Source organism: Oreochromis niloticus, linkage group LG19 (assembly GCF_001858045.2).
Source record: "Oreochromis niloticus isolate F11D_XX linkage group LG19, O_niloticus_UMD_NMBU, whole genome shotgun sequence".
Taxonomy (NCBI): Eukaryota; Metazoa; Chordata; class Actinopteri; order Cichliformes; family Cichlidae; genus Oreochromis; species Oreochromis niloticus.
Window position 1 is genome coordinate 6337100 of NC_031983.2, and position 22691 is coordinate 6359790.

A 22691-nucleotide genomic window follows, 5' to 3' on the forward strand; every position below is an offset into this window, starting at 1 on the left:
AATCAAAAAATACGTCGCTGCTCCAACTTAACTGACTTAAATTAGTGTGTGTGGCAATCACTGGATTTTATTTAACTTAACTTGATTTAACTGGTATATTTGTAGAAGTTTTAATTTGATTTACTAAACCAGGATATGTCAACAATTTCCACACAGTGTACATAAGCAAATTCAACTTACAACACTTTAGTTTTGTGAAACAAACATTTACTACAATGAAACACAGATATCCAACCCTCTGAGTATCAATACACATTTTCCTTCTTCTTTATTTATGGTACACAACCTTTCTGACATCTCTTATTTCCCCCTCTTTCATGCCAATCTTTGTTACATTCTCCATTTTTATTTTTCCCCTTTCACTGACCAACATAAAATGAAAACCTCCCATGAACACTTTGAAAGTCTGCTAAAACATATTCAGACATGATTTCCACTAGTAGTTCAATGTGTGGATCCAAAATATTCCAGTTCATTTGATGGTTGGGGACAAAAACCCTTGTCCAAGTGTTCTGCAGTTCCATTTCAAGGTTACACTAAACAGTCTTTCACTGCTCCTCTGTTTTCCTCTTCATTCAAACAGCTTGGTTTTTTAGCACTTGAGCTTTTGTTGAGAGACAGTTTCCATCCAGTTCCATCACAATGTTTTTGTGTAAACAACACAAGAAAAAAACTAAAAGGAAGAAACACAAAAAGCAATGACTGAAAAGTCCACAATAACCTTTAGTAGTTTGTGCAGCTGAAAGTAGCAGTTTAAACAGTTTTAATCTTAATGTTAGGGAGATTTTGCCAAATGTATTTACTTTGTAAACAATCTCGTGAGAAAAGGTTATTAAAGAAATAATAACAGGAACAAATGCCAAAAGTCATAGCACCCAAAAAATCCCACAAAGAATTCAAAATAATAAAGAGGAATTGAGCAACAGTTGCATTCACACAATAATAATAGAGTGAATTGAATACAAAAATATATTGATGATCAGACGTTTGTTAGAAAATAAAAACAAAAAACAGACTTTTTTGTTGCACATCTCCTTCTTACCTTCAGAAGACTTTCATTAGCTGCACAATCAAATTTGAAAATTACAATTTCCAGCTCTGTGTGACTATTCATGAAAGATTTGAACCCTTTGCAAATGTTTTTGTTGTTTGTTTTGTTTTGTTTTGTTGTTAATAGAGTAATCAAGACAATGTAATGATAATAATAATAATAGCTGATGACCTTCTTTTTAAATCGTCAGTGAAAGGCTTGTCTTCAGTCACCTCACCAGCAGTCTACTGATCTCTGCAACGTCTGTTCAACATGATCTACATTGGTGACTTCCGAGTGCATGGACAATTAAAATATGTGCATGGATAAGTGTGTCTGCGGCCAAAGTGGCCACGGTTTAACCTGTAGCGCTTCAATAACTGAGATCTTGTCACTTGTGCTTCACAGTGCACAGACACATAGTTCTCCTGGCAACCACCAAACACAGAATCCAGACCAAAAAATTGTGATTTTTCACTCTAGAGAACAAATCTCCACTGCTTTAGTGTCCACTGGTGGCATGCTTTAAACAAGTGATTCTTAACCATTGAGGGCCACAAAGAAATGTAGTTTTACACCTGTGGTCCACAAGGGCCACAGGACATCATAAGTTATTAATTGAAAACACCAGGGACTACTGCTGTCATGAAAATCAGCTTGCAGTAAGCAAAATATATGGAGAAGTACAAGTACAACCCTGACTTCCTGAAGTATGAGTTTGTCAGCGGAGGAAACGAGGCAGACCTGAGAGCCCAATATGTGGAGTGTGGACTAATCCTATCCAGCAAACCACTGAAGCCTTCGAAATTAAAATGGCATCTCGAAACCAAACATCCCACACTCGCAAGAAAGCTGGTGGAATATACTGTAAATGTGCTTTAAAAGCTAGACTTGTGGTACAGATTAAAAAAGTCTTTCACTATAGATCAGGATTTTATATGCCTGTAGCTGTACATATGTGCCGTGAGATGATTGAAGAGGCTGCTGCAAAGAAGCTACTGACCATCCTATGCTCAAACGACACCGTGAGCCACCGTATCATGGACATTGCCTTACACATACAACATGCCTCTGGAAAGAATAAAAAGTAGTCCATTTTTCTCTTTACAACTAGATGAGTCCTAGACTAGATGATCTAAGTGTGAAAACCATCAACTTCATTAAAAATAATGCTGTGAACTCCAGATGTTTTGCCAAGCTTTGTGAGGACAGGGAAGCAGATCATGTCCAGCTGCTCTGCCACAGTGAGGTGAGATGGCTTTCAAGAGGACTGGTCATAAAGCGTTTGTTTGAACTGAGCAATGAGGTCTTCTCTTTTCTCACGGAGAAAAAAAATCTCCTCTTGCACATTATTATGCCAACTCAAAGTTCACAGCTAATCTTGCCTACCTCTGTGACATTTTTTACTGCTGAACCAGCTGAGCATCTCACTTCAAGGGAGAAACAGCAACGTGTTCTATGTTGCTGACAAAGTTGAAGCTTTCAAGACGAAACTTGCTTTGTGGACTAAGAGGGCCCAGGAAAAGAGGATGGACATGGTAAACTCCCCTCAGGTGAAGGTCATCGACTCTGTCTGTCAGCACCTTTCATAACTGACAGAGAAATTCGATGAATATTTTCCTGATGATCCCAGAAAAGGAAACGTGATTTTGGACCCATTTTCTGTGGATCTCACTGAAAACGATGTTGATTTGCCCTCACATCTGGAATCCCAGCTTCTGGAAGTTTCCACCAAGAGCACTTTAAAGTTGTAGTGGGGCAAAGTTGACCTGTGCTCCTTCTGGATTGGTGTCTCAAAAGAGTACCCATGTCTGACACTGAGAGCTGTGAAAATCATTCTCCCATTCACAACTACATGTAGTGAGGAACATAAGTATTTGAACACCCTGCATTGTATCTGCAATATCTGAATGGGCCCCGGGCCACTTTGTAGTGGAAAAGTTGGGGCCCGAGACAAAAAAGGTTAAGAACCCCTGCTTTAAACCACTGCATCTTGCATTGCACTGGACGCAGCTGCTCAGCCATGGAAACTCAGTCCATGAAGCTCTCTGTTCTTGATCTAATCTGTTATTTGCCTCAGCTTATGCTATAACCTCACCTTGTGATCTTATATGGCCTACCACTTCTTGGCTGTTGCTGTCATTCCCATTTGCTTCTACCACTCACAGTTGAGTTTGGAATATTTAGTAGGTAAGAAATTTCATGATTGGACTTGTTGCACAGATGGTCAACCTATCATGGTACCAAGCTGGAATTCATTGAGCTTCTTTCACAAATGTTTGTAGGAGCAGTCTGCATGCCTAGATGCTTGGTTTTATACACCTGTGGCCATGGAAGTGATTGGAACACCTGAATTCAATGTTTTAGATGGGTGAGCGAATACTTCTGGCAATATAGCATCAATGGAGGAAAAATAATTCTCCCAGTATCTACCTCCAGGGATTAAGCAGGTAAACCAATCGTATGAATTTTACGAAGATTGATTTGAAGTTGGTTCAATGTAGAATGATGGCCTTGAAATCTTCTACCAGGTCAGCATTTCTTCACCTCATACAGGAATCCCATTTTCAAATAACAACATCACAGCAAATTTAAAAACACTGGACTTTATTAAAAGAAAAATCCATCGAAGGGATGCAGTTTAGCATTTTGAGCAAAATAAAAGATTTGATAGGGAATAATGAGTGGCCATAAAGTGCAGATACAAACACTGGTTGACTTGGTGATTTTAAATGTAGTGCGAACTTAAAATAAAATAATTACATTTTAAAAGAAAAGAGCTGCACATTGAGCCAACGACACAAAACTCAGTAGATGTGCATCTGTTTTCAACTGATTAAACTTGAACCAATTAGTTTCAGTTCAGAGTGTTACTGAGATATTTAAAAAAAAATTAACACAGAAGTAAAAATAATGTGTATCCCATTAGTGCGCAACATGCGGTACTGGGGAAAAAAAATACATGACTAAAGATTGATGCTAATTTTTGTTGTTGACTGTGCAGTTATTAACATCTGTTTTCAACACCAGCAACTGTTGAATGAGAAAACTTTACACCCTGTCAATGTACAGCAATACTTCAAAGCAGGAACACACAAATGTCTCATACACAAACACTTCACTATCTTCTCTTCGAAGAACATGAAACCAAATAACAGCAACATTAATTCTCAGGTGAGTATAAAAATAACCTTTGTCACAAAGGGGTGTTGGGGTGGAGAACGTTTTTTTCACTGGAAGCGATAAAGTGGGGGGGGGGAATTAGGCATTTCACTAAATGTTAGCCCGTTCTGTGCTCTATTAAACCATGAATTTCTTTCCTCAAGCTTGGGGAAAAAGGAAGACACGCAGATGCCTGTAAAACTGCACCAAACTGTACTTGAAGTATTACAACATTAACAGCTGACGAGCTGCTGTGCGTTTAACGGACACGTTAACTCAGATGTAGAACGAAGCACACAGTTTAATTAAAGAGAACCTAAAAGTTAATTTTACTGACCATTTCCAGGGCTTTCCTCTGTACAGGAAGTTCATTTATTTGCCATCCGGTATATACGCCGCCTACAGTATGACGACCTGTTATTATTATATGCTCAAAGTTTGACAGTAAGTATCTGCCGCTGTGCTGAAGACCATGACATACACCTGAAAACGTGACTTTTTGTGTCACAATGCTCATGCTTATTACTTAATAAGTGTTTTTAAGACAAACATAATGATTTTTATACAGCTTCATCCAAAGTTCCCCAAACTACCACCCAATTTAAACTGTTTTAACAGTAAAAATTGGGCTTTTCTGGGCACTAAAGCCGCATACTAAAACAGTCTAAAGTGGCCATTTAGTTTCAACTTCTTCAGAAACTTTTTTATTTATTTTTTTGTAAATAGAGTACTTTAGCATATAAATTTGGCTGCAACGCAAATGAAAATGATAGTTTTCTTGTGCTCAACACTTTAACAATTACGTCTTTGATTAGAATACCTAAGTAACAACCTGCTAACTGAAAGACCTGTCAATTCAACATGGCTGATGGATAGCTGAGATCTGACATCCTGTTTGTTGGTCTGCACAATAATGACAAAAATAAAGATTAAAAAAATGTTTTGGGGCTTTAGAGTAATGGCAAAAAGGAATATACAAGTATTACAAAAACTAGAGTCATACTTCAGCTTTAAAAATTATGCAAATACATACACAGCTTGTGCTAAAGTAGGAATATTCAGCAATATATTTTGTACAAAACTTTAATGCATGAAACTATATTTAAAGCATTTGTTTATGTCTTTGTGTGTATACTTCACTAGAATCAGTGAAAAGTTGAAGTTTTTAGACAAAAAGGCCTAAAGATGTACGACTGTGAATATTTGAAGCAGTTAATAACTGAAAAAGAAGATTTCACCTAAACTTTCAACATTTAAACGGAACTGTCACTGAAGGAAAAATCCACCATGTAATGTTACTTTCATATAAACTGGATGTAAGTCTGTGACGTTATTGGCATTTCAGGAACAACTGTGTTTGTTCAAACCTTTTCTTATTATGAGATTACCAGAAATGAAGGACAGCTGAATCCTGAAGTGCCAGTAACATCACAAAAAGCTGCTTTTCTGTCTGCGATAAAGGATTTCAGGGTGGATTTGTCCTTCAAACTACTTGTGATGACGCTCTGTGTGGAAGATCTGGGTACTGCGGACAGTTCAATGACCAAGTCCCTACTTGGTTCTGTTAAGGTCACCCTAAGTAAACCTGCAAAGACACACTTTATCACTTCTCTTGTAGCAGCATAACAAAGTTATAATGTCACCATAATTCAACCATGGAAGATGGTTTATAAAAAAGGTGCAATGCCTCATTTTGTGACATGTTTAATGTTTTAAAAAATAAAATTAAAATCTAATCAATTCTGTAAATAATTTTAAATTGGCAAAAAAACAAAACAAACCTTCTTCTTCTTGTTATATTTTTGAGTAGAAACATTAATGCTGCATGCCCTGATTTATGAATTAACACAAAAGAGGATTAAATGAAGTCAATGTAAAATAATTTCTTTGAAAAAAAAAATTAAAAAATAGGTCCAGGCAGCGTACTTGTGGTAAACATTATGTACAAAGTACTGGTTATAGAGGTAATAAAAGTCATTTTTCATACAAACATTTGCAAAAATTACCATGAATAGAACTGGTATCAAGAACCAATGAGGAATCGGACAGATAAGCAGAAGAGGAAGTGGCGTTAATAATATCCAAAGGGTACCAAACCCGACTGAGATGGGTGCAAAACACTTGGGTGTGTGCTGCCTGGAGCTTCAGTTCTGGTCCTCACTGGTCTCGAGCTTCGTACAGCAGTTTGGCTGCCTGTTGGAAAGAACAGGCAGAAAAAAAAGAGTTAGTTTCATAGCTTCAGAAATAAAAACGCTCTTGATTTCTTATTCCTTTGTCTCAACAAGCACACTACAGACCACATTCAGCTACAGTGTTGTGTGAGATTGATGGCTTTTTCAGCCAAAAAATAAAATGTAAAAACATGTTTAAAAAACCAAAAACATAAACACTGTCCTGATGGGGGCGCCACAGGACAGGTTATGATGCTACATCTACCTTTCTAAACTTTGCTCCACAGCACTATAATCAGCCTGAGCTGTCCTCTGTTCTGCCTTTCGATCTGTTATTTAGCATGCCACCATGTTTTACCAATGTTTGCAATAAACCTCAGTGACCATATTAATGAGAAGCATTTCAATGACACCATGAAAACAAAGAAAACTTGATGAGGTGCTTATTCAGAGCCATATTTCTGTCTGCAACCCAAAAATGTAGAAAAATGTGTGATTAATTAAATTCATAACTGAATATTACATGCAGAAACTTCTTTTCATGACTGACAAACCAAAATATTCAGCTTACAGTAATAAATTCAAAACTTCACTTTCGATAAGCTTACATTTGAGGCAATTATATGTGGGACTACAACTTGATGCATGAATCAAAACTCTTTTTTGATTGTTTTACTTATTATTTAGATGGTTGAATAAAGGACATAAAGCAGTATCTGTTGTAGGGAGGGGACTCTTTTGTGTCCCTGACTTGATTTTATGCTGGCACAATTCTTTATTTCCAGCATAATAAGTCATTTTCACTCCTCTCCAACCATTTTTAGGCACTTTAAGTGGGCTGGGCAACTGTTACTTATCGGCACTGCATGGACCGTCTTAGGTGTCCTGCTTATTTTTACCTTGTGCATTGCAGCCAACCATAATGAGGCCACCTTCTTATCATCTGCTGCCTCCATGCGGAGCTGCTGGACATCCTGAGAGCCCATTGGCTTGTAATGGAGTAGCATTCCACTGGCTCTTGACCCTCCTACACACACACACACACACACACACACACACACACACACATATATTAAAAAAAAAAAATACTGAAAGACGTCCTCTGTCTGTTAAGTAAACTGTATTCTTTGAGTCAAACAACAAAAAAAGCAACTTTAAAAAAGGTCATTTTAGTATTTTTCATGTATACATCAAGTTGTACACACAGTCTTACACATGGAACAATGGTATACAAATTAAGTCACTACATATTCTTTTTTTCCCCATGAAATCACAGTTCTGCTGAGCCTTGACACAAATCAACTGGAGCCTTTCAAATGAGATTTAACATATGTCAGAAACCAGAAGACTGGAAGCAGAAACAGACGACAGTTTTAAAACAATATAAGGCAAAGACTAATGGAAATGCACGCGACGACACTGATGATGAAATGATTTCATGCTCCAGTCAGGAAACATGCAACAGTCGAGGTTCAGTGTCCCAAAAGCATCAAACTCATCTCTCTAATGGAAATCATCTTTATGAGCATTGTAGCATTCATCAACTCCTTCAGCTGAGGGGATTTTTCTATTAATAAGTGAAAACTCAAATTCTCTGGGTGTTTTCATAGCATGTTTGTGGCTGCTGTCCACCTGTTCTGTTAAGAGTTGTTAGGACACAAAGTCAAGCTATACACTTCCTGTACCTCACAGGCCTTTGTCGATGCATTTTTACAATCTGTCCAATCTGCCCCGATTGGTTTGCATCTTCTGCTGAAACTCTGCCCTCATGATTTATCTTTGTAATACGCTTGAATCCTGATAAGTCCATTGACCTTCGTTTGATGGAGCATTATGCAAAAGTTTCTTTACCATGGAAAGGATCCTGTGAACATTCACCGCTCATCAGTGTGTGGATTTGTTTTGCAGCTTTGGAACGATGACCTGTTTTACTTACATTTTAATGCAAATGCCGCACTTGAAATCAACTCTAAAGCTTTTCCTGCCCGGTTTGTGAAGAAATGATAAAGAAATAGCCCAAATGTATCCCTGAAAGACCTTCTGAGTGAACCATCTGATTACATTTGATTATTTTGGCGACTGACGAATGACTACTCATCAACTGATTTTCTGCCAAATGAATCGGTTAATCAGGCTGCTTAGGATATTAATCATGATCAGAGTAACATACTGAAATGTTTGGCATTTCAGTTTCCTCTGAGATGTTTCGGGGACCCAGAGATAAAAAAGGAATCGCAGATGTATCAGAGGCTCCATTTTCAGGCAGCTTCCTTGCAAACAAAGAAAGCTGATGTGGGAAACATGCAGAAATGCAGCGACATCAATGAGGAACTGTTGACAGATGGACACTGTAAAGCAAATGAAAGCTAACCTTCAGAGATAAAGTGACTGTCCAGTAGACTGGTGTAAGTGTGAATGTCATTCTCTGAGCCCAGAGGAAGAAGCGCCGGGCGGCCAAAGCAGCAGAGAAAAGAACGTGTGTTAGTTTAGAAAAAACAGAAATTTATCAGTTAGTGACAACATCTCGAGGAGGAAACGAGAGAAAGAAACAGATACAGAGAAAGGTGCTCAGAAAATTAAAACACACACACACACACACACACACACACACACACACACGCTTACTTGTAACACATTTTTATTTCACACACACTCACCTCCTGGACTTGTCCCATCTGTCAAAATCTGCATGCTGGAGATCCGAGACAGCTCAACCTCAAAGTGGCTTTCACCATCGAGGAACAGATATCTGACATTCAGGTCAGAGACAGACAGCTTACCAAAAACTGGTACAAATAAAACTGTTTTTTTTTTTTTTAAATCTCAGATGTAATGTAAGATCTGAATCTATGCAATCCACTCTTCTATATCCACAAAAATATTCAAATGCATTCCCCTTTTCCCCCCTCAAGGACAACTGTTAAAACCGAGGTACTTATTTGTTGTGTACAGATGTTATTTATGTTTCCTAAGACTGCAGGACACATTTGATCCTGTTCAGTTAGCAGCCTAATTTGCAGACGGAGACATTTCATAGAAGGGAAGAAAACAACGTGGCCAGATGTGACAGGTAGCTTTTTGTAATTCAGGTAAAGTAAGTATTTGGTATGTCAAGTATGTGTGGACTTAAAGAAGAGCTAACCTGTGGTTGTTGGAGAGGCGACACGTCATGGTTTCAGACTTCTCCGACGTTCCCAAAGTGACAATGAAGGTGCCTCCTGTTACAGCGAACATAAACACATCTCATAAACACATTTCAGACACTAACAAAGACATCACGAGCGTGGAGAGTGAAAACCTGAGGACTGTTTCCAAGTCAGTGGCTCATTTATCAAACAGGAGGAGAAAACAAAGTATGGCAGTGTTTGCTGCTTTAGCTCTTCATCTTTGTCACTTTCTCTCCTTCATACTGAGCCTTTGATACAAACACACACAAACTCCAAACGTTCAGCCGGCTGTTCCTCTACACTCCAGGCTGCTGATGGATTTTTGATAAGGAGCCACACTGTTGCTGTGTATTTATAGCTGCACACTGTCCCACAATCAACAGGATTACCAGGAAAGGACTGATAAGATTAATTCACAAATTACTTTGATCATATTCCGGCTTTCTGCATGGAGTCAATGTGTCGAAACACGATTACAGGAAAACAAAACCCAGGCAGACGCGCTGGATTTAAGCCTTTTTTTTAAAGTATAAGAGTGAGTTCTCACCTCCCAGAAGCACTTTGAGCTGCTTGTCGTAAAACTCCATCTCTTTTTGGGAGACCAGGCTGCACTCGGCGCACTGCCGCACCGGATCAACAAAACACATGCGTTGCAGCGCCACTTTCTTACTGCAGCATTTATCACAGAAACATCGGCCACACCGCCGGCAGTGGTGCTGTGGGAGACAACACAAGACAGTCTGATTATCTGGCCGATTGTCAGGGTTAGGATGTCTGTGTTAGGCACTTTAGACGTTTTCAGGAAATCTCAAAACGATCTGGCTGAGATACAGCACCGTTTCCAACCAATCAGAACTTCTATTACACCCCCAACTGTGTGCCTGACTCACTCTCAGTCACAGTATGTCTTACAGCAATACAGTGTACAGTGGATACAATTTAAACAAAACAAGTAGATATGATTTCATTTCTGATGAGGACAGCACTTTTTAAAATGGAAACAAAAGACATTATCTGCAAATTAGTAAACATGATACTAGGACAACTTTTTTTAATGTAACTTTAAACCACTATGGAGGATATCCTTATAGTAACTCTAAAGTTTTTAGTATAAAATGTGTTTAATGGTTTCAAATAACAGTTTCTAAACAATATAGAAGAGTCCACTTTCCTTGTTTTATTCTAGTATTATATTCTAGTTTGACTGCAGTGGAACACATTCGCTACTGTATTAATTTTTATAGTAACAGATCCCACTATTAATTAATAAACAAAGTTTATTATAACGTGTATAATGGATATTGTGCAGACTTTGATGGTACGAAGTTGTTACATCTATTAATGAGCAGTTTTTTTTATTATCAGAGCAATTTCCTGTAAATTTCCACATCACTGATTTTGGTGAGTCATGTGTTACATTAGTTCCCAAATTTTTTGGCTTGCCTACAAATGTTGAGACCTCTGAGGCCTGGATAACAAATAAATAGAAGCCCTTGATTTCCTGAGGGATCCACCTCTGTGCTGGTGGGTTTCTGTTGCACTCTGAATAAGTGTGTCAGTTTTGGACAGAATGTGCTTTTTAATCAGAGACTTTGAGCTGATGAAGAAACACTTCTCAAGAAGAGTATAAGAGACTGAGGCAAAGCAAAACCACATCTGCTTCACTGCACTTTTAAAGAATCGGGAAGCTTAAAAATATCAAAACTGTGCTAAAACCTCAAGATAACCAAGACGTGAGGGATGCAGAGTACAGGACATGTGTAATTCAACACCTAGAAACTGACTTCAGGCAGCAGTCTAGAGCTGGCTCTGATAATGACAAAAGAGGCAAATATGGAAGACACTTGTAAGGGTGATTATTTTAACTCAGTAGGTGTAAAATGAAGTGGTGGCAGGAGGCTTACAGCGTTATGTCGGTGGACACTGGCAGGAAATATCAACACACGGCTCTGACTAAATGATCCAAGAAGGAGTAACTCATCTATGCATTCACAACACAAACTAAACGAAAGCCTCACATTGTTTAACAAAACATTTATACTAGACGCTGGTTTATCCACCATATGTTTTTCCAGTCTGACAGGAAGTCGAGATTTTTTGCAGCGTTCGCATTGTCAGAAACAAAACAGACCTTTCTTTTGATGAAGTCGAACTTGGTGTCGCACTGCATACATCTGGGGCACTGAAAGACGGGAAGAGTGGAAAAAACAGGATGTTACACAACATGCTGAGCTGGACAGCTTTCGGTTAAAGTACTGTTTTAAAGTTTTGCACAAGTATCATCAGCTAGTCAAGCCACAATAGATCTGCAGCTGTAAGTGTAAATAATAATAGTATACAAATAGTATGTGTTAATGGCTCTTGTGTCTTATGGTCATTACTGACAAGTGGTAACTGTTCATTAAACCGTCAAACTTGTGATTTATCACTGACAGATCAAAAGATATGGGTTTGTAATTAGTGCCAGGCTTGTGTTTAAATCCCTACCCCTCTTATTAAAGATCTGAACGCTGAGCTCAGCAAATAGTAAATGATTAACTTCGCCAGTCTGGTCAAAGTGTCCCTGTGTGCAGCCAGAGTTTACATTTTCGCAGACAGACAGTCTTTGTGTGTCCTCCTGTAGTTTTACTGCACTGTGTGCCAGTGCAGTAAAACTACAGCCTTCGAGGCACGAAGGGCTAGCTCCTACTGCTGTTTAGCTAACCTACGTGCTGGTAGTCAAACACGCACACAACCAGAGGGGTTTCGTCACTCTGACGCTGACAAACGCTACAATTAAGTTTGCCGCTAGTTGTAGCTGTTAACTAGCTAACAAGCTCCGTTTGCTGCCAGGCTGGCCGTGACAGCCTGCAACGCCCAGTCCAGCGGCCAACTGCGATGTCCGGAGCGCCGTCAAGCTCGCCGCAGTCAGCAGGATGTAAGCCGGATGTAGAGCCGTTTCACTACAAAAAATAAAAGCCTATCACAGCGCAAATTAATCTGAAAAGCACTGATTAACAACTCTTAAAGTATAAAACAACAATAAAAATTCTTTAAAAAAAAAAAAATTTACTACGCCCAGCAGCTTAGATAAATATATCTGGACCTTGAACTATCGTTCAAATAAAAGCAGCTATTTAAACACATTGTGATTATCACTGATAACTTGAAACAGGGTCTTACATTTTGAAGCCCCAAACAATCAGTGTTCTAATGTAAAATGTAAATATTAGTTAATTTTGGATGTTTCCTTGTATTTTCCTTGTGAAAACAGTCCAGTGACTTTTGCTGTCAGGATTTTAAAAACAAAACAGCGCACTAAATTGTTTTTTTTCTCAAGTTATACTACAATGAATAAAATACAACATCATCAAAACTACAGCTAAAGCTACCACTAGACTCTTACTTTATTTGAGCACTTTGCGTTTTAAACGACAGGAGGAGACTAGCAGGACAAACACAAGCATTAGTAAGCGGCTTCAATTTTATTCCCACTAGTTTAACAGAGAGGTGATTTTATTTTGGAAACTACAACCGGAAAACCTTAGTTAAGCTTCTCGTGTCTGCACGGCTGTGATCGCTTGTCGCTGTCAAACCAAATCCGACGCTTGTCTCACCTCTTTGTCCGGAACCCACTGCGGCTCGTCCAGCGAGAAAGGACTGCTAAAGGCGCCGTTTTCCGGAACCATGCGAAGGCCGCTGGGACTGCGGATGAGTTTCTTCCCGTCAGGAACTGAAGACATTTTCCTTCAGCGTGTGTTTCTCCTCTGTGTTCAGCAGAGTCTCCTTCGACCACAAAACTCTCATCTGGGCACACCCTTCAGAATGATTGACAGGCTGTTTAGCGAATCAGAGCACACATTTGAGATCACGTGTTTCTCTGGCAAAGTTGAGTGTTTTGGTTTCTGCAGCCCCTCCCATTAAAAATAAAGTAAACATATTAACTACTCGTAGAAGGAGAAGTAAAACATGCGGAGTTTTTAAAACTAGCACTAAATTTAACACATGAAAGGTTGATAATGATTTGTGAAAAAAATTATAGTTATATATAGTTTACTTTGGACAACCATAATTTGAGCGGACATAAAAGAAGATTTGGCAAATTTAAAAAGTAAAAACCAACAACAGGTTTCTGCATAACTTGGTGAGCTGTGTTGAACAACAGTACCCTCTCATCACAGTTTCTGTTCTGTTACACATTATTACTCTGTAACGATACTTTAATTAATATGATTACCAGCTTAGCAGAAGACTACAGGTAAGCTTTGGTTACACCAGGAACATTTACTTACTGTATACAGAAGACACAGAGCACAGTAGTTTTTCATATTAAACAACGACCTGGGCAGAGTTTACAGAGCTATTATGTGTGCTTAAAATAATTTCATGCTCCATTTAAAAACATGTGTTTTAGAAGTCTTGTGATTTAGAAAAGGGACTACACTTTGGAGGCACTTTGTTGTGGACTGGTGCATGAAGATGGGGCTACACCGACATGATTTAACTCACGCTGTGTCAATATACAAGCGATGTGCAAACACTTTCCTCCCACAGTTTATGCTTAAGTAGTCTTAAAATATATTATTCCTTACATGTTTTTCATGGCAGTCCTTTCTCTAGCAGTTGTCCTTTTTTCTCCCCAGTCTCCCTATTCTCCCTATCACAGTTTTCATTTACTTCACACTGGGCAAACTCATCTGCCTAAAACAAGCCGCCATGACTCTTCTTCTGATTGGCTGCCCCTTGCAAATGGAAGGTTTGAACAGCAGGTGGGTGGGGCTCCTGTGCTCACAGCAAGATATGCTCTTATACTACACCAAGAGAAGAGGGGGGATGGCCTCATTAAATGAACCTTTTGCTTGATGTTTAATATTAGCGTCCACTATTGTAACTGTATGTACCCAAATCAATTTCCTATACTGACTAGGGCTGCCACAAACGATTATTTTGATAGTCGACTAGTCACCGATTATTTCTGCGATTAGTCGACTAATCAGATCATGCATCCATTGAACGTAAAACGTACAGTTTATTGCACCAGCATGCATCTGCTCTTATATAACTATCATTAGCTTACAGCTTTAAGTGTTTAAGGTATGTGCTAACTAAAAATAAAGACAAGATGATAGTTTATTAAATTTTAATGACATTTGCAGATTGTTTCGGTGGAGTTTAATAAACTCAGCCGTCTGCTCCTTGCTATCTAAAATGTAACAGGACACCAGAGTATACTCTCGAGCATCTCACACTTCTGATAATCAGTTGTCTGCTTGACGTTTATTCAGCTGTGTAAAACCTATAACTTTTCTCAGCCAAACGGATTTACTCAGGAACAAATAAAATACTAAAAAAAGCCAAACAATAACATTTTTAAGTTATCTAAGTGACTTATATTACATGTTTAACCTGAGTAGAGAAAGACAGCGGTGGGTTTGAAAACGATTTGCCGGGAGTCCGTTGTTCTCACAGGCTCTAGTGAGCCTTGAACCCTGGCTAACTATCGAGCTGGTGGGTAACAGACGTCTCTGAAAACGTCGGAGTGCTTTTGAAAATACGTGGTGTCTTGATAAACTGAGCAGATATTTGAGGTTAAACAGCTACATTCTGGCCTGAAAATATGTTAAACTTTATTTTGTGACCCCCCCCCAAAATAATAAGAGTAATATTAAAACTAACTAGCTGCCGCCATTGTTGACAACTGCGCTGGGCCGCTATGAATTCTGGGACACCGCTTCTTCTTCTTCGGGGTTTAACGGCAGCTGGCATCCTTACACATGCAGTGCTGCCATCTTCTGTTTCAGTCCGTTATTACACTCTTAAATACTACTACTTATTCCTGCGTCTTTTGGGATCTTACAAAGCTTCAAACGACGTGTCGACTATTAAATTAGTCGTCGACGATTTTAATAGTCGACGTAATCGTGACTAGTCGACTAATCGTGGCAGCCCTAATACTGACATTTTAATATTAACTCAAAGAAATGATCAAATTATGATATAAAACTTATAAAACGTTAAGTTGCTTGAATTTTAATTATTTTTTTAAAAAAATGACACACACATCCTACACAAAGCTCATTGCCCAGCTTTTAAATAAAGTGACTTGATTTCACAACAAATTCCAGTGGGTTGTTCTTTGACTATGCTCAATTAAAACAGTGAAAATTAATACAAATTAGGTCACATTTATTTTTAAATTGCTCAATTTTAAATTTACAAATATTAGAATAAGTCCAATAGTTTCAGCCAGTCCACATTCTGAGATTTTCACAATTATTGTAGGTAGTTCAAGTTGTTCTTGAACCTCTGTATTCAACATCTTTGCATTGTATCTGTGTACACTCCATTCAAAACGTTTTTCTTTGTGTTTATATCAGTGTTGCACATTTCATTAAAACCACTGAAGATTCATTTGGGAAATTGGAACAAATAATTTAAAGAAAGGCAAATAACAGTATAATGGTTTGTGACACCTTCATGTGAATTCATTCTTCAGGTGTCGATTTTTATTGAAGTTAAAGGTCTGATCTGTGAGATGTAAAGAGGGGGTTTTTTTTTCCAACAAATAAGAGAAATGAAAACAAAACCATATTGCACAACCCTGCCAAAAAAAATATGTAAGATTCAGGAAACACAACAGAGACAACGTACAATGCAGCAAATGCATTAGTCACACATCAGTACAATAATCAATGCAGCTTAAGGTGGGAGATCATCATTATTACTTTACGCCAGTCTGATGTTTCCAGTGCAAATCCTTCTCAACTAGGTGTTCATGCTAAAGATTTACAAATGTACTAGGGTTGTTTGGAGATGGACGGTTAAACCTGATTATGGTTGATCTGTGGAGACTTCTTTATCATTAGTGCATTTATTAAACAGACCACTGTGGTCATTCCTAGGCTGATATGAAGGGTTTATTCTAATTTTTTGTGCCGTTTCATCTGTTTGAGCTTTTCTCATCAATCCTTTGTATGCGCATCTTTGTATATATGTTACTGTAACGCCTTCTTCTAGATCACGTTGTACTGAATTTGTCCAATGTGAAGTTCATTGCGTTTAATTTAATGTTTAATGTTAATGTTAAAAGCTGACTCAGGATCTCTCACCAAATTTCCAATCTTCTAATCTAGTCTGTATAATCGTTGCTCGAACCTAATTTAAAGACTTTAAATTCAAAGACATGCACACAAAGGTCATGTGCAGCTGGTGAGGCTGTTTAGGTGCGTTTAGACAAAATTCTAACATTTCAGAACAGGCTTCTGAGTTCCTGTAAAAATATACATCTATAATGTATCTATATGTCTAAGGCAGTATAAAAAAATGGACTCAGCTGCAGACTACCATTGCATGTGCATTCACTCTAATAATTTTTGATTTTCATTATTTCTATAACTTCAATCTATATAGAAAATATATTTTGTAGCAGCTTACTTCTCCATAAATGGACATCATGTGCATTTGTGTGTGTCTGAAATGAAAAGAAATGTAAATACACAGCCCAGCTCAAACAGAAGAAACTCTCCACACAAAATATACCATCTCTGGGGATCTCTTAAACAAGGCACTTCATCATCATTTAACCGGTTGTATGTTCTTTCAGTTCAAGCTTACCACCAGTAAAGGACATTAAATATGCTAAATATTATGTAGCTTCCTTTTAAAGAAGTGAGCATGTACGCATAGTTACCTTCATTTAACATAAAGTTATCAAAAGGCCAGTAAAAGGAAAAGTTTAATTTCGAGATTAACTCTTAGAACAATCACAAGTCAACTTGTACATTTAAACACAGAAATTGTTTAAATGTTTTTTTAATGATAAGTCCTTCAGTATTCATACCAGGATTATGTTGGATATCTCTATATTTAACTGGAAATTTAAATCACTTCACAAAAATGTACATTAAAAATTCCGTGTGGTGTTCATTAAAAAAATTTCCACTTTTTGGTTCAACTTCACTCACATGGCAAAGTTTTGTCTCGTCATTGAAAGTCCTGCAAACATTTCTCCCGTCATTACTTAAAAAGTCTGGAGTGACGTTAAGTTTGTAGTCAGTGTGTGGAAGTACAGCCTCAGTCCTGAGAGTGTGCGGGCCAGCCTTCGTGTGCTAGTCAGTCCACGGATCCTGCTCTCAAGGCTTATTACAGAACGATATAAAAAGAAACAGCGCAAAGACAGAAACAAATAAAAACATAATTTACAAACCCCAAATCATGTAAACATGGAACTTCACACATCGAAAGCTAAATATTGAATCAATCAACACAGGACGGATTATTTTTAGGAAGAGGCAGTTGAAAGATCCCTGGACAGGTTTCCATGTTTTTGTGAACTACAGCTGCTGAGATTCATACACATCAGGAGATTTTCTCAACTAATCTACACTCTGTGCACAACTTCATTTGGAAATCTGCAGAACAAAGAGTGAAGAGTCTTAGGAAGTAGAACTGTTCTTATTGGCAGAGTTAGAATTCAGCACACAGCCAAATATAAAGAAAGTGGTGTCAAAACATCAACACTGGCCAAAAATTGTGATTAATTTGAAATCATCAAGGTTTATGAGCTAAATCGTAGTTCTTTGTTGTTTTAATGATCGGTACCAGTGAAGACAAACATGGTTTCTTTAGTCATGTTTCAGCAGAGCAGCAAATCATTAATGGAGCATCCAGAAGCTTTTAGCAAATTAAAGCGAAATTCAGTGCAGCTTTATCTAAAAGATGAACATAGCGATAGTGATTTAAACGACTGGTTTGCTGACTACGGCTGTGAAGCCTCAGGTTCAGCAATCTGCCCTTCACAATCTTCTATTTTCCTTTTTCAAAACATACTTGGATGAAAAATGGTACACCTGTTAAATGATCAGATAAAGCTAGAGAGCTGGCTAGTGGTCATTTCAAAAGAGATGCAAGCAAAAACAGGCTCAAACAAAACAACTTTAAATAAGATTCAATTGTTTGGTTTTGCATAGGTTTAAACCTTAGAAACAGTGGACAGGTGACTTCTATATATATAGAAAACATGCTGCATGAAGCTGCATGCAGATAGAGATGATCTATAAAGAACAAAAACACGCTTGTCTATGCTGTGAAGCTGGGCTTTTCATAAAATGGGCGGTTATCGAGATTTACTTGATTTGGATGATGAATTGTGAGTTTTGGTCCCTCACTGACCCTTTTCAGGTCCAGAGGTTGCTGTTTACTCCTACCATAGCAATAGTTATTGTTAGGGTATAGCTAAACAATGACTGAGCTCCTCTCTGTCATCTAGGACTGCCAACTGGATTCATCCCCTGCAGTTTTTAGCCTCTACATTAGAAATGATTCTAAAATTAAAACTCCACTCTGCGCCCGCCTTTACCACCACTAGTATAGAAAAACAAAACAAAATATTAAACTGTAATCTGAGAGGGCAGCCACTCACACCAGCACACACTTACATACAGTACATGCACATAGAATTAGACTGAAACAAAGAAACATACAGCAGCCCACCGTACGTTCATACCCCCCCGATATGTACTGATATAATTACATACCACAAATTACCATCTGAGATCATAAACCTTCAAGAGTGCAATGAAAGACTAAAATCTGTATAGTTAGCATATGATGGGATGATGCTGAAGTAGAATATGGGAGATGTCAAGCTTTCACAAACAGCTATTTACATCGAGGATGGTCAGAAGTTCAGTTCAGTTCTCCGTGACCTTTCACCTCCTCAGAGTAAAAAACCTTCAACGCGCCAGGTTAGTGTGGCTGGCACTCAGGTCGCGACTTTTTCTCAGACAATTATTTCGTTCCTAGAGGAAGTGAAACAAGCAGAAATCAGATGGAGAGAACACAGGTAATGTTTTCCATCATAGTTTGAGCAAATTTTTTTTTTTAAATAAAACATCTGTTTGAAAATCAAAAAAACTTTCACAAAAACATAAAGCTATCAACAGATCATAAAACAACAACAGATATGACTTTATGTCCAAAATGTCTGTTCTTTTTACAATTGCAGTCTGAGAAAAATGACAAAAGTACCTTTAATGAAAATGGGTTAAACTTATAAGTTTCAAATGGGTGACATGTTTATAAATTCGACCTGCATCATCAGGTCTTCATGTACATATATTCTAAAGGAAATTATGGATATAATGTACCACATTTTCACTGTCAAAATAAAGAATTGAAGTTGTAAAAACAATGTGTAAAAAAAATAAACTTACTAAAAATTTGATTGAACATCAAAAACTTTAACTCATACAGAAGTTAGTGAATTAGACAATGATGTTAGCCATGTCAGATTTACCACTATCTAGAGCAGGGGTGGGCAATCTCAGTCCACGAGGGCCGGTGTCCCTGCAGGTTTTAGATGTGTCCTCGAACCAACACAGCTGATTTAAATGGCTAAATATAGCTCCTCAACATGTCCTGAAGTTCTCCAGAGGCCTGGTAACGAACTAATCATGTGATTCAGGTGTGTTGACCCAAGATCTAAAACCTGCAGGGACACCGGCCCTCGTGGACTGAGATTGCCCACCCCTGCTCTAGAGTGAATGATAAGAGCCTCGGGGAGGGTTTGATAATAACAGTTTATAAAGACATGAGAAATCAGAATATGAAATAAAAGACTTGAGTCAAAAAGTATCTGCCAAAGTGAGTGACTTAACGTTTAAGACACTGATTTTTCCTACGATATAATAACATAAATCTGTGGTCACAGCTTTGGATATTTGTTAATTTACTGCAGGGGTGGGCAATTCCAGGCCCCGAGGGCCGGTGTCCCTGCAGGTTTTAGATCTCACCTTGGGTCAACACACCTGAATCACATGATTAGTTCGTTACCAGGCCTCTGGAGAACATCAGGACATGTTGAGGAGATAATTTAGCCATTTAAATCAGCTGTGTTGGTTCAAGGACACATGTAAAACCTGCAGGGACACCGGCCCTCGGTGCCCACCCCTGATTTACTGTCATCAGTGGGCTTATTTTGTCTTGAAATAGTAATGCACAATTTCCAAATGAGGGAAGATGACAAAAAAGAATCTTTTTTGAAATTAAAAAAGGTCAAATATGTATTAAAATCACTCCCTGGAAGACCGAAAGCAGATTAACTATTTTCTAAAAAAAAAAAAAAAAAAAAAAAGCCTCCATGAGATATTTCTTATCATTAATAAGAATTTGTTCAGGGATCTAACTACAGTCCTTTGATTGGCGGTTGTGCCCCTGGCCTGCAGCAGGACTGAAAACCCTCTGCAGATACTTTCGCACTCGTTTCTTGTTGCTTACTTGGTAGTGGTCATTCGCAGCCTTGTCCGCCACGTTAAGCATCCCCATAGAGCTGGCTCGCTTCATGCTGCACCCACATGCAGGGAGGTGGGGTTAAGGGTCAGAAGTGAGGGGGAGGGGGGTGGAGATTCAGGTGTGAGGATTTGAGCTCAGTGGAGATGTATGTGTTGGTTAATGACATATGTAGTATTTTCACACTCTGATTAGTTTCACAGAAACGTTGATGTCACGTGTATCGTGTTTTCTCTTCCCGTTCATGAATGTTAGAAGGCTGAGTGTAAAATCTGTTACCACTTTCTCCAAAGTTCACCTGAGTAATGTTACAAGTAATTTGTTGTTAATTTGTTACAAGTAATTTTTAACATTCTTAAATGTTATTGCATGTTTTCATGCTTTATCGAAATATAACTCATTTGCTATCGGAATTAATTTTCGGTTGCCAGGTTGTGAGAAATGTGTTGCCTTGTATTTAACCCTCATCAGCAAGACAACTTCAATAATCAAACCACTTCAGATGACCTGTGACCTTTGAGCAAAGATCTGCAATTACAATAATTTCTAGATTGTTTAGTTGAGCTATTTTTCAAAAATATAGTAACTGTCTTATAGTTAATAATATATATATATATATAAAAAATTATATGTAAACTTTAATTTATGCTTTAACCTCAACTTAAAAATACATTATGAAGTTTGATGGCTGGATAAACTCTGCTGTCAGAGAAGTCTTTTTAAATCTGGCAACTGAAAACTTATATTCAATATTTCTTTATAAGTGATCTACACTCTACAAATTCTTTTAGACAGCCTTCCCTTATAAGAAAGTGGTAACATATTTTAAGGATGTAGTCTAACAGTCTTTTAATTGATGAGTGGTGTAGACTGAAATTTACACTCAATAAAGTCCATGCGCGCACACGCACACACACACACACACACACACACACACGCACACACACACGCACACAAAACCTGGTTTCAGTACAGTGACACTGCAGAAAAAAATCCTTCCTGATGAGAAATGTAAATGTAATAAGATCAGCACATGGTTTATCATAAAACGGTGAGATACTGGATCCATAAACTAGTTAATGGGAATTCATGGGAACTGGAAAGTGAGAAATAAAAATTTAGTCAGCGGAGAAGCTTTTAAATAAGTAAAATTGCCAGAACACTAAAACAAGCTCAGACAAAAACTCACACTTTACAAAGTGTGGGTTTTTGTGTGTGTGTGTGTGTGTGTGTGTGTGTGTGCGCGCCGGGGGTGTTGAATGTGTTTTGCTTATGATTTTTATGCAATATCCTTAACTCACAAGTATGGTTTTGAGAGCTCCTTCACTTTGTGTTGCCAGTCATACCAATCTCTCTCACCCCTTGTTTCCTGTCTTTATTTAAGCTGCCAGTGTCAAAACTTTGTTTAGGTCAAAATACACAAAATGTGTTACTCTCAATATTTTCTACACCTCTGCAGCAGGACTGGTGGAGGTAAAACTTCAGTTTTATGAGAATTATCACCTAACAATATCCCCTTCATTTTGTCTGAATACACTGATGATGTGCATTTAATGCTAATACTTCTGTTTTCTGACTGTTTGCTAGTGCTGGTTGTGAGCACAGCTGTACCTGCTTTGCCTGACTGACTGAAGCTCGCTGTGTTGCAGGGTGACGGTGCTGCAGAAACGCTCAGCTGCAAGTCTGTCTGAATTTGCAACACTTCTATGACAGATGTGTAACGGCTGGAATTGTAACAACCAAAGCACAGCCATAACTACTGCTGCAGTGTAACATGTGTCATCTCAAGTCAGCAGTCATTGTATGAGCTACGTGTATAGGTTTCAACAGATAGCTACACATCTAGTCTAGTCTAGCTTTCCTGCACTAGTATGGACAGAGCCTGAGGAGCAG

At 38.2% G+C, this 22691-nt stretch overlaps 2 protein-coding genes across 8 annotated transcripts in view; both read right to left on the reverse strand.

Annotated features, from left to right (window-relative positions):
- Positions 1 to 3620: 3620 nt before the first annotated feature.
- On the reverse strand, positions 3621 to 13327 carry zfyve21 (zinc finger, FYVE domain containing 21). Of its 3 annotated transcripts, none has more exons than XM_003447793.5 (8): positions 13127 to 13327; positions 11662 to 11712; positions 10078 to 10246; positions 9506 to 9581; positions 9021 to 9112; positions 8735 to 8788; positions 7263 to 7390; positions 3621 to 6385 (listed from the first exon to the last, which is right to left on the reverse strand). In XM_003447793.5, exons 1-8 carry the CDS (start codon positions 13250 to 13252, stop codon positions 6350 to 6352), a joined length of 732 nt encoding a protein of 243 aa, XP_003447841.1. In that variant the 5' UTR covers positions 13253 to 13327; the 3' UTR covers positions 3621 to 6349. The 3 variants fall into 3 exon arrangements, with proteins under 3 accessions (XP_003447841.1, XP_005453501.1, XP_003447840.1); XM_005453444.4 differs by lacking the exon at positions 13127 to 13327 and adding an exon at positions 12018 to 12499 and having other exon boundaries at positions 6268 to 6385; XM_003447792.5 differs by lacking the exon at positions 8735 to 8788 and having other exon boundaries at positions 6268 to 6385.
- A 2639-nt stretch (positions 13328 to 15966) lies between these two features.
- The window catches only part of klc1a (kinesin light chain 1a), a 43397-nt gene continuing 36672 nt past the window's right edge, over positions 15967 to 22691 (reverse strand). For 4 of the 5 annotated variants that reach the window (XM_019348729.2, XM_005453440.4, XM_005453441.4 and 1 more), the window contains 2 exons: positions 20787 to 20853; positions 15967 to 19309 (listed from right to left, as the gene is read on the reverse strand). In XM_019348729.2, the coding sequence (XP_019204274.1) occupies positions 19244 to 19309; positions 20787 to 20853 (133 nt within the window). In that variant the 3' untranslated portion in view covers positions 15967 to 19243. The remainder of the gene's footprint in view (positions 19310 to 20786; positions 20854 to 22691) is intronic. The other variant, XM_005453442.4, reaches the window with a different exon arrangement.

What these genes read in the sequence shown, in the direction of transcription:
- zfyve21 (XM_003447793.5), bottom strand. Translation starts at nt 13,252, where the DNA reads ATGTCTTCAGTTCCTGACGGGAAGAAACTCATCCGCAGTCCCAGCGGC. An exon ending in GCTCAAAGTGCTTCTGGGAG is followed by an intron (nt 9,582 to 10,077) that starts GTGAGAACTCAC and finishes TCGCTGTAACAG; the next exon opens with GAGGCACCTTCATTGTCACT. An exon ending in CAGTCACTTTATCTCTGAAG is followed by an intron (nt 7,391 to 8,734) that starts GTTAGCTTTCAT and finishes GTGTGTGTGTAG; the next exon opens with GAGGGTCAAGAGCCAGTGGA.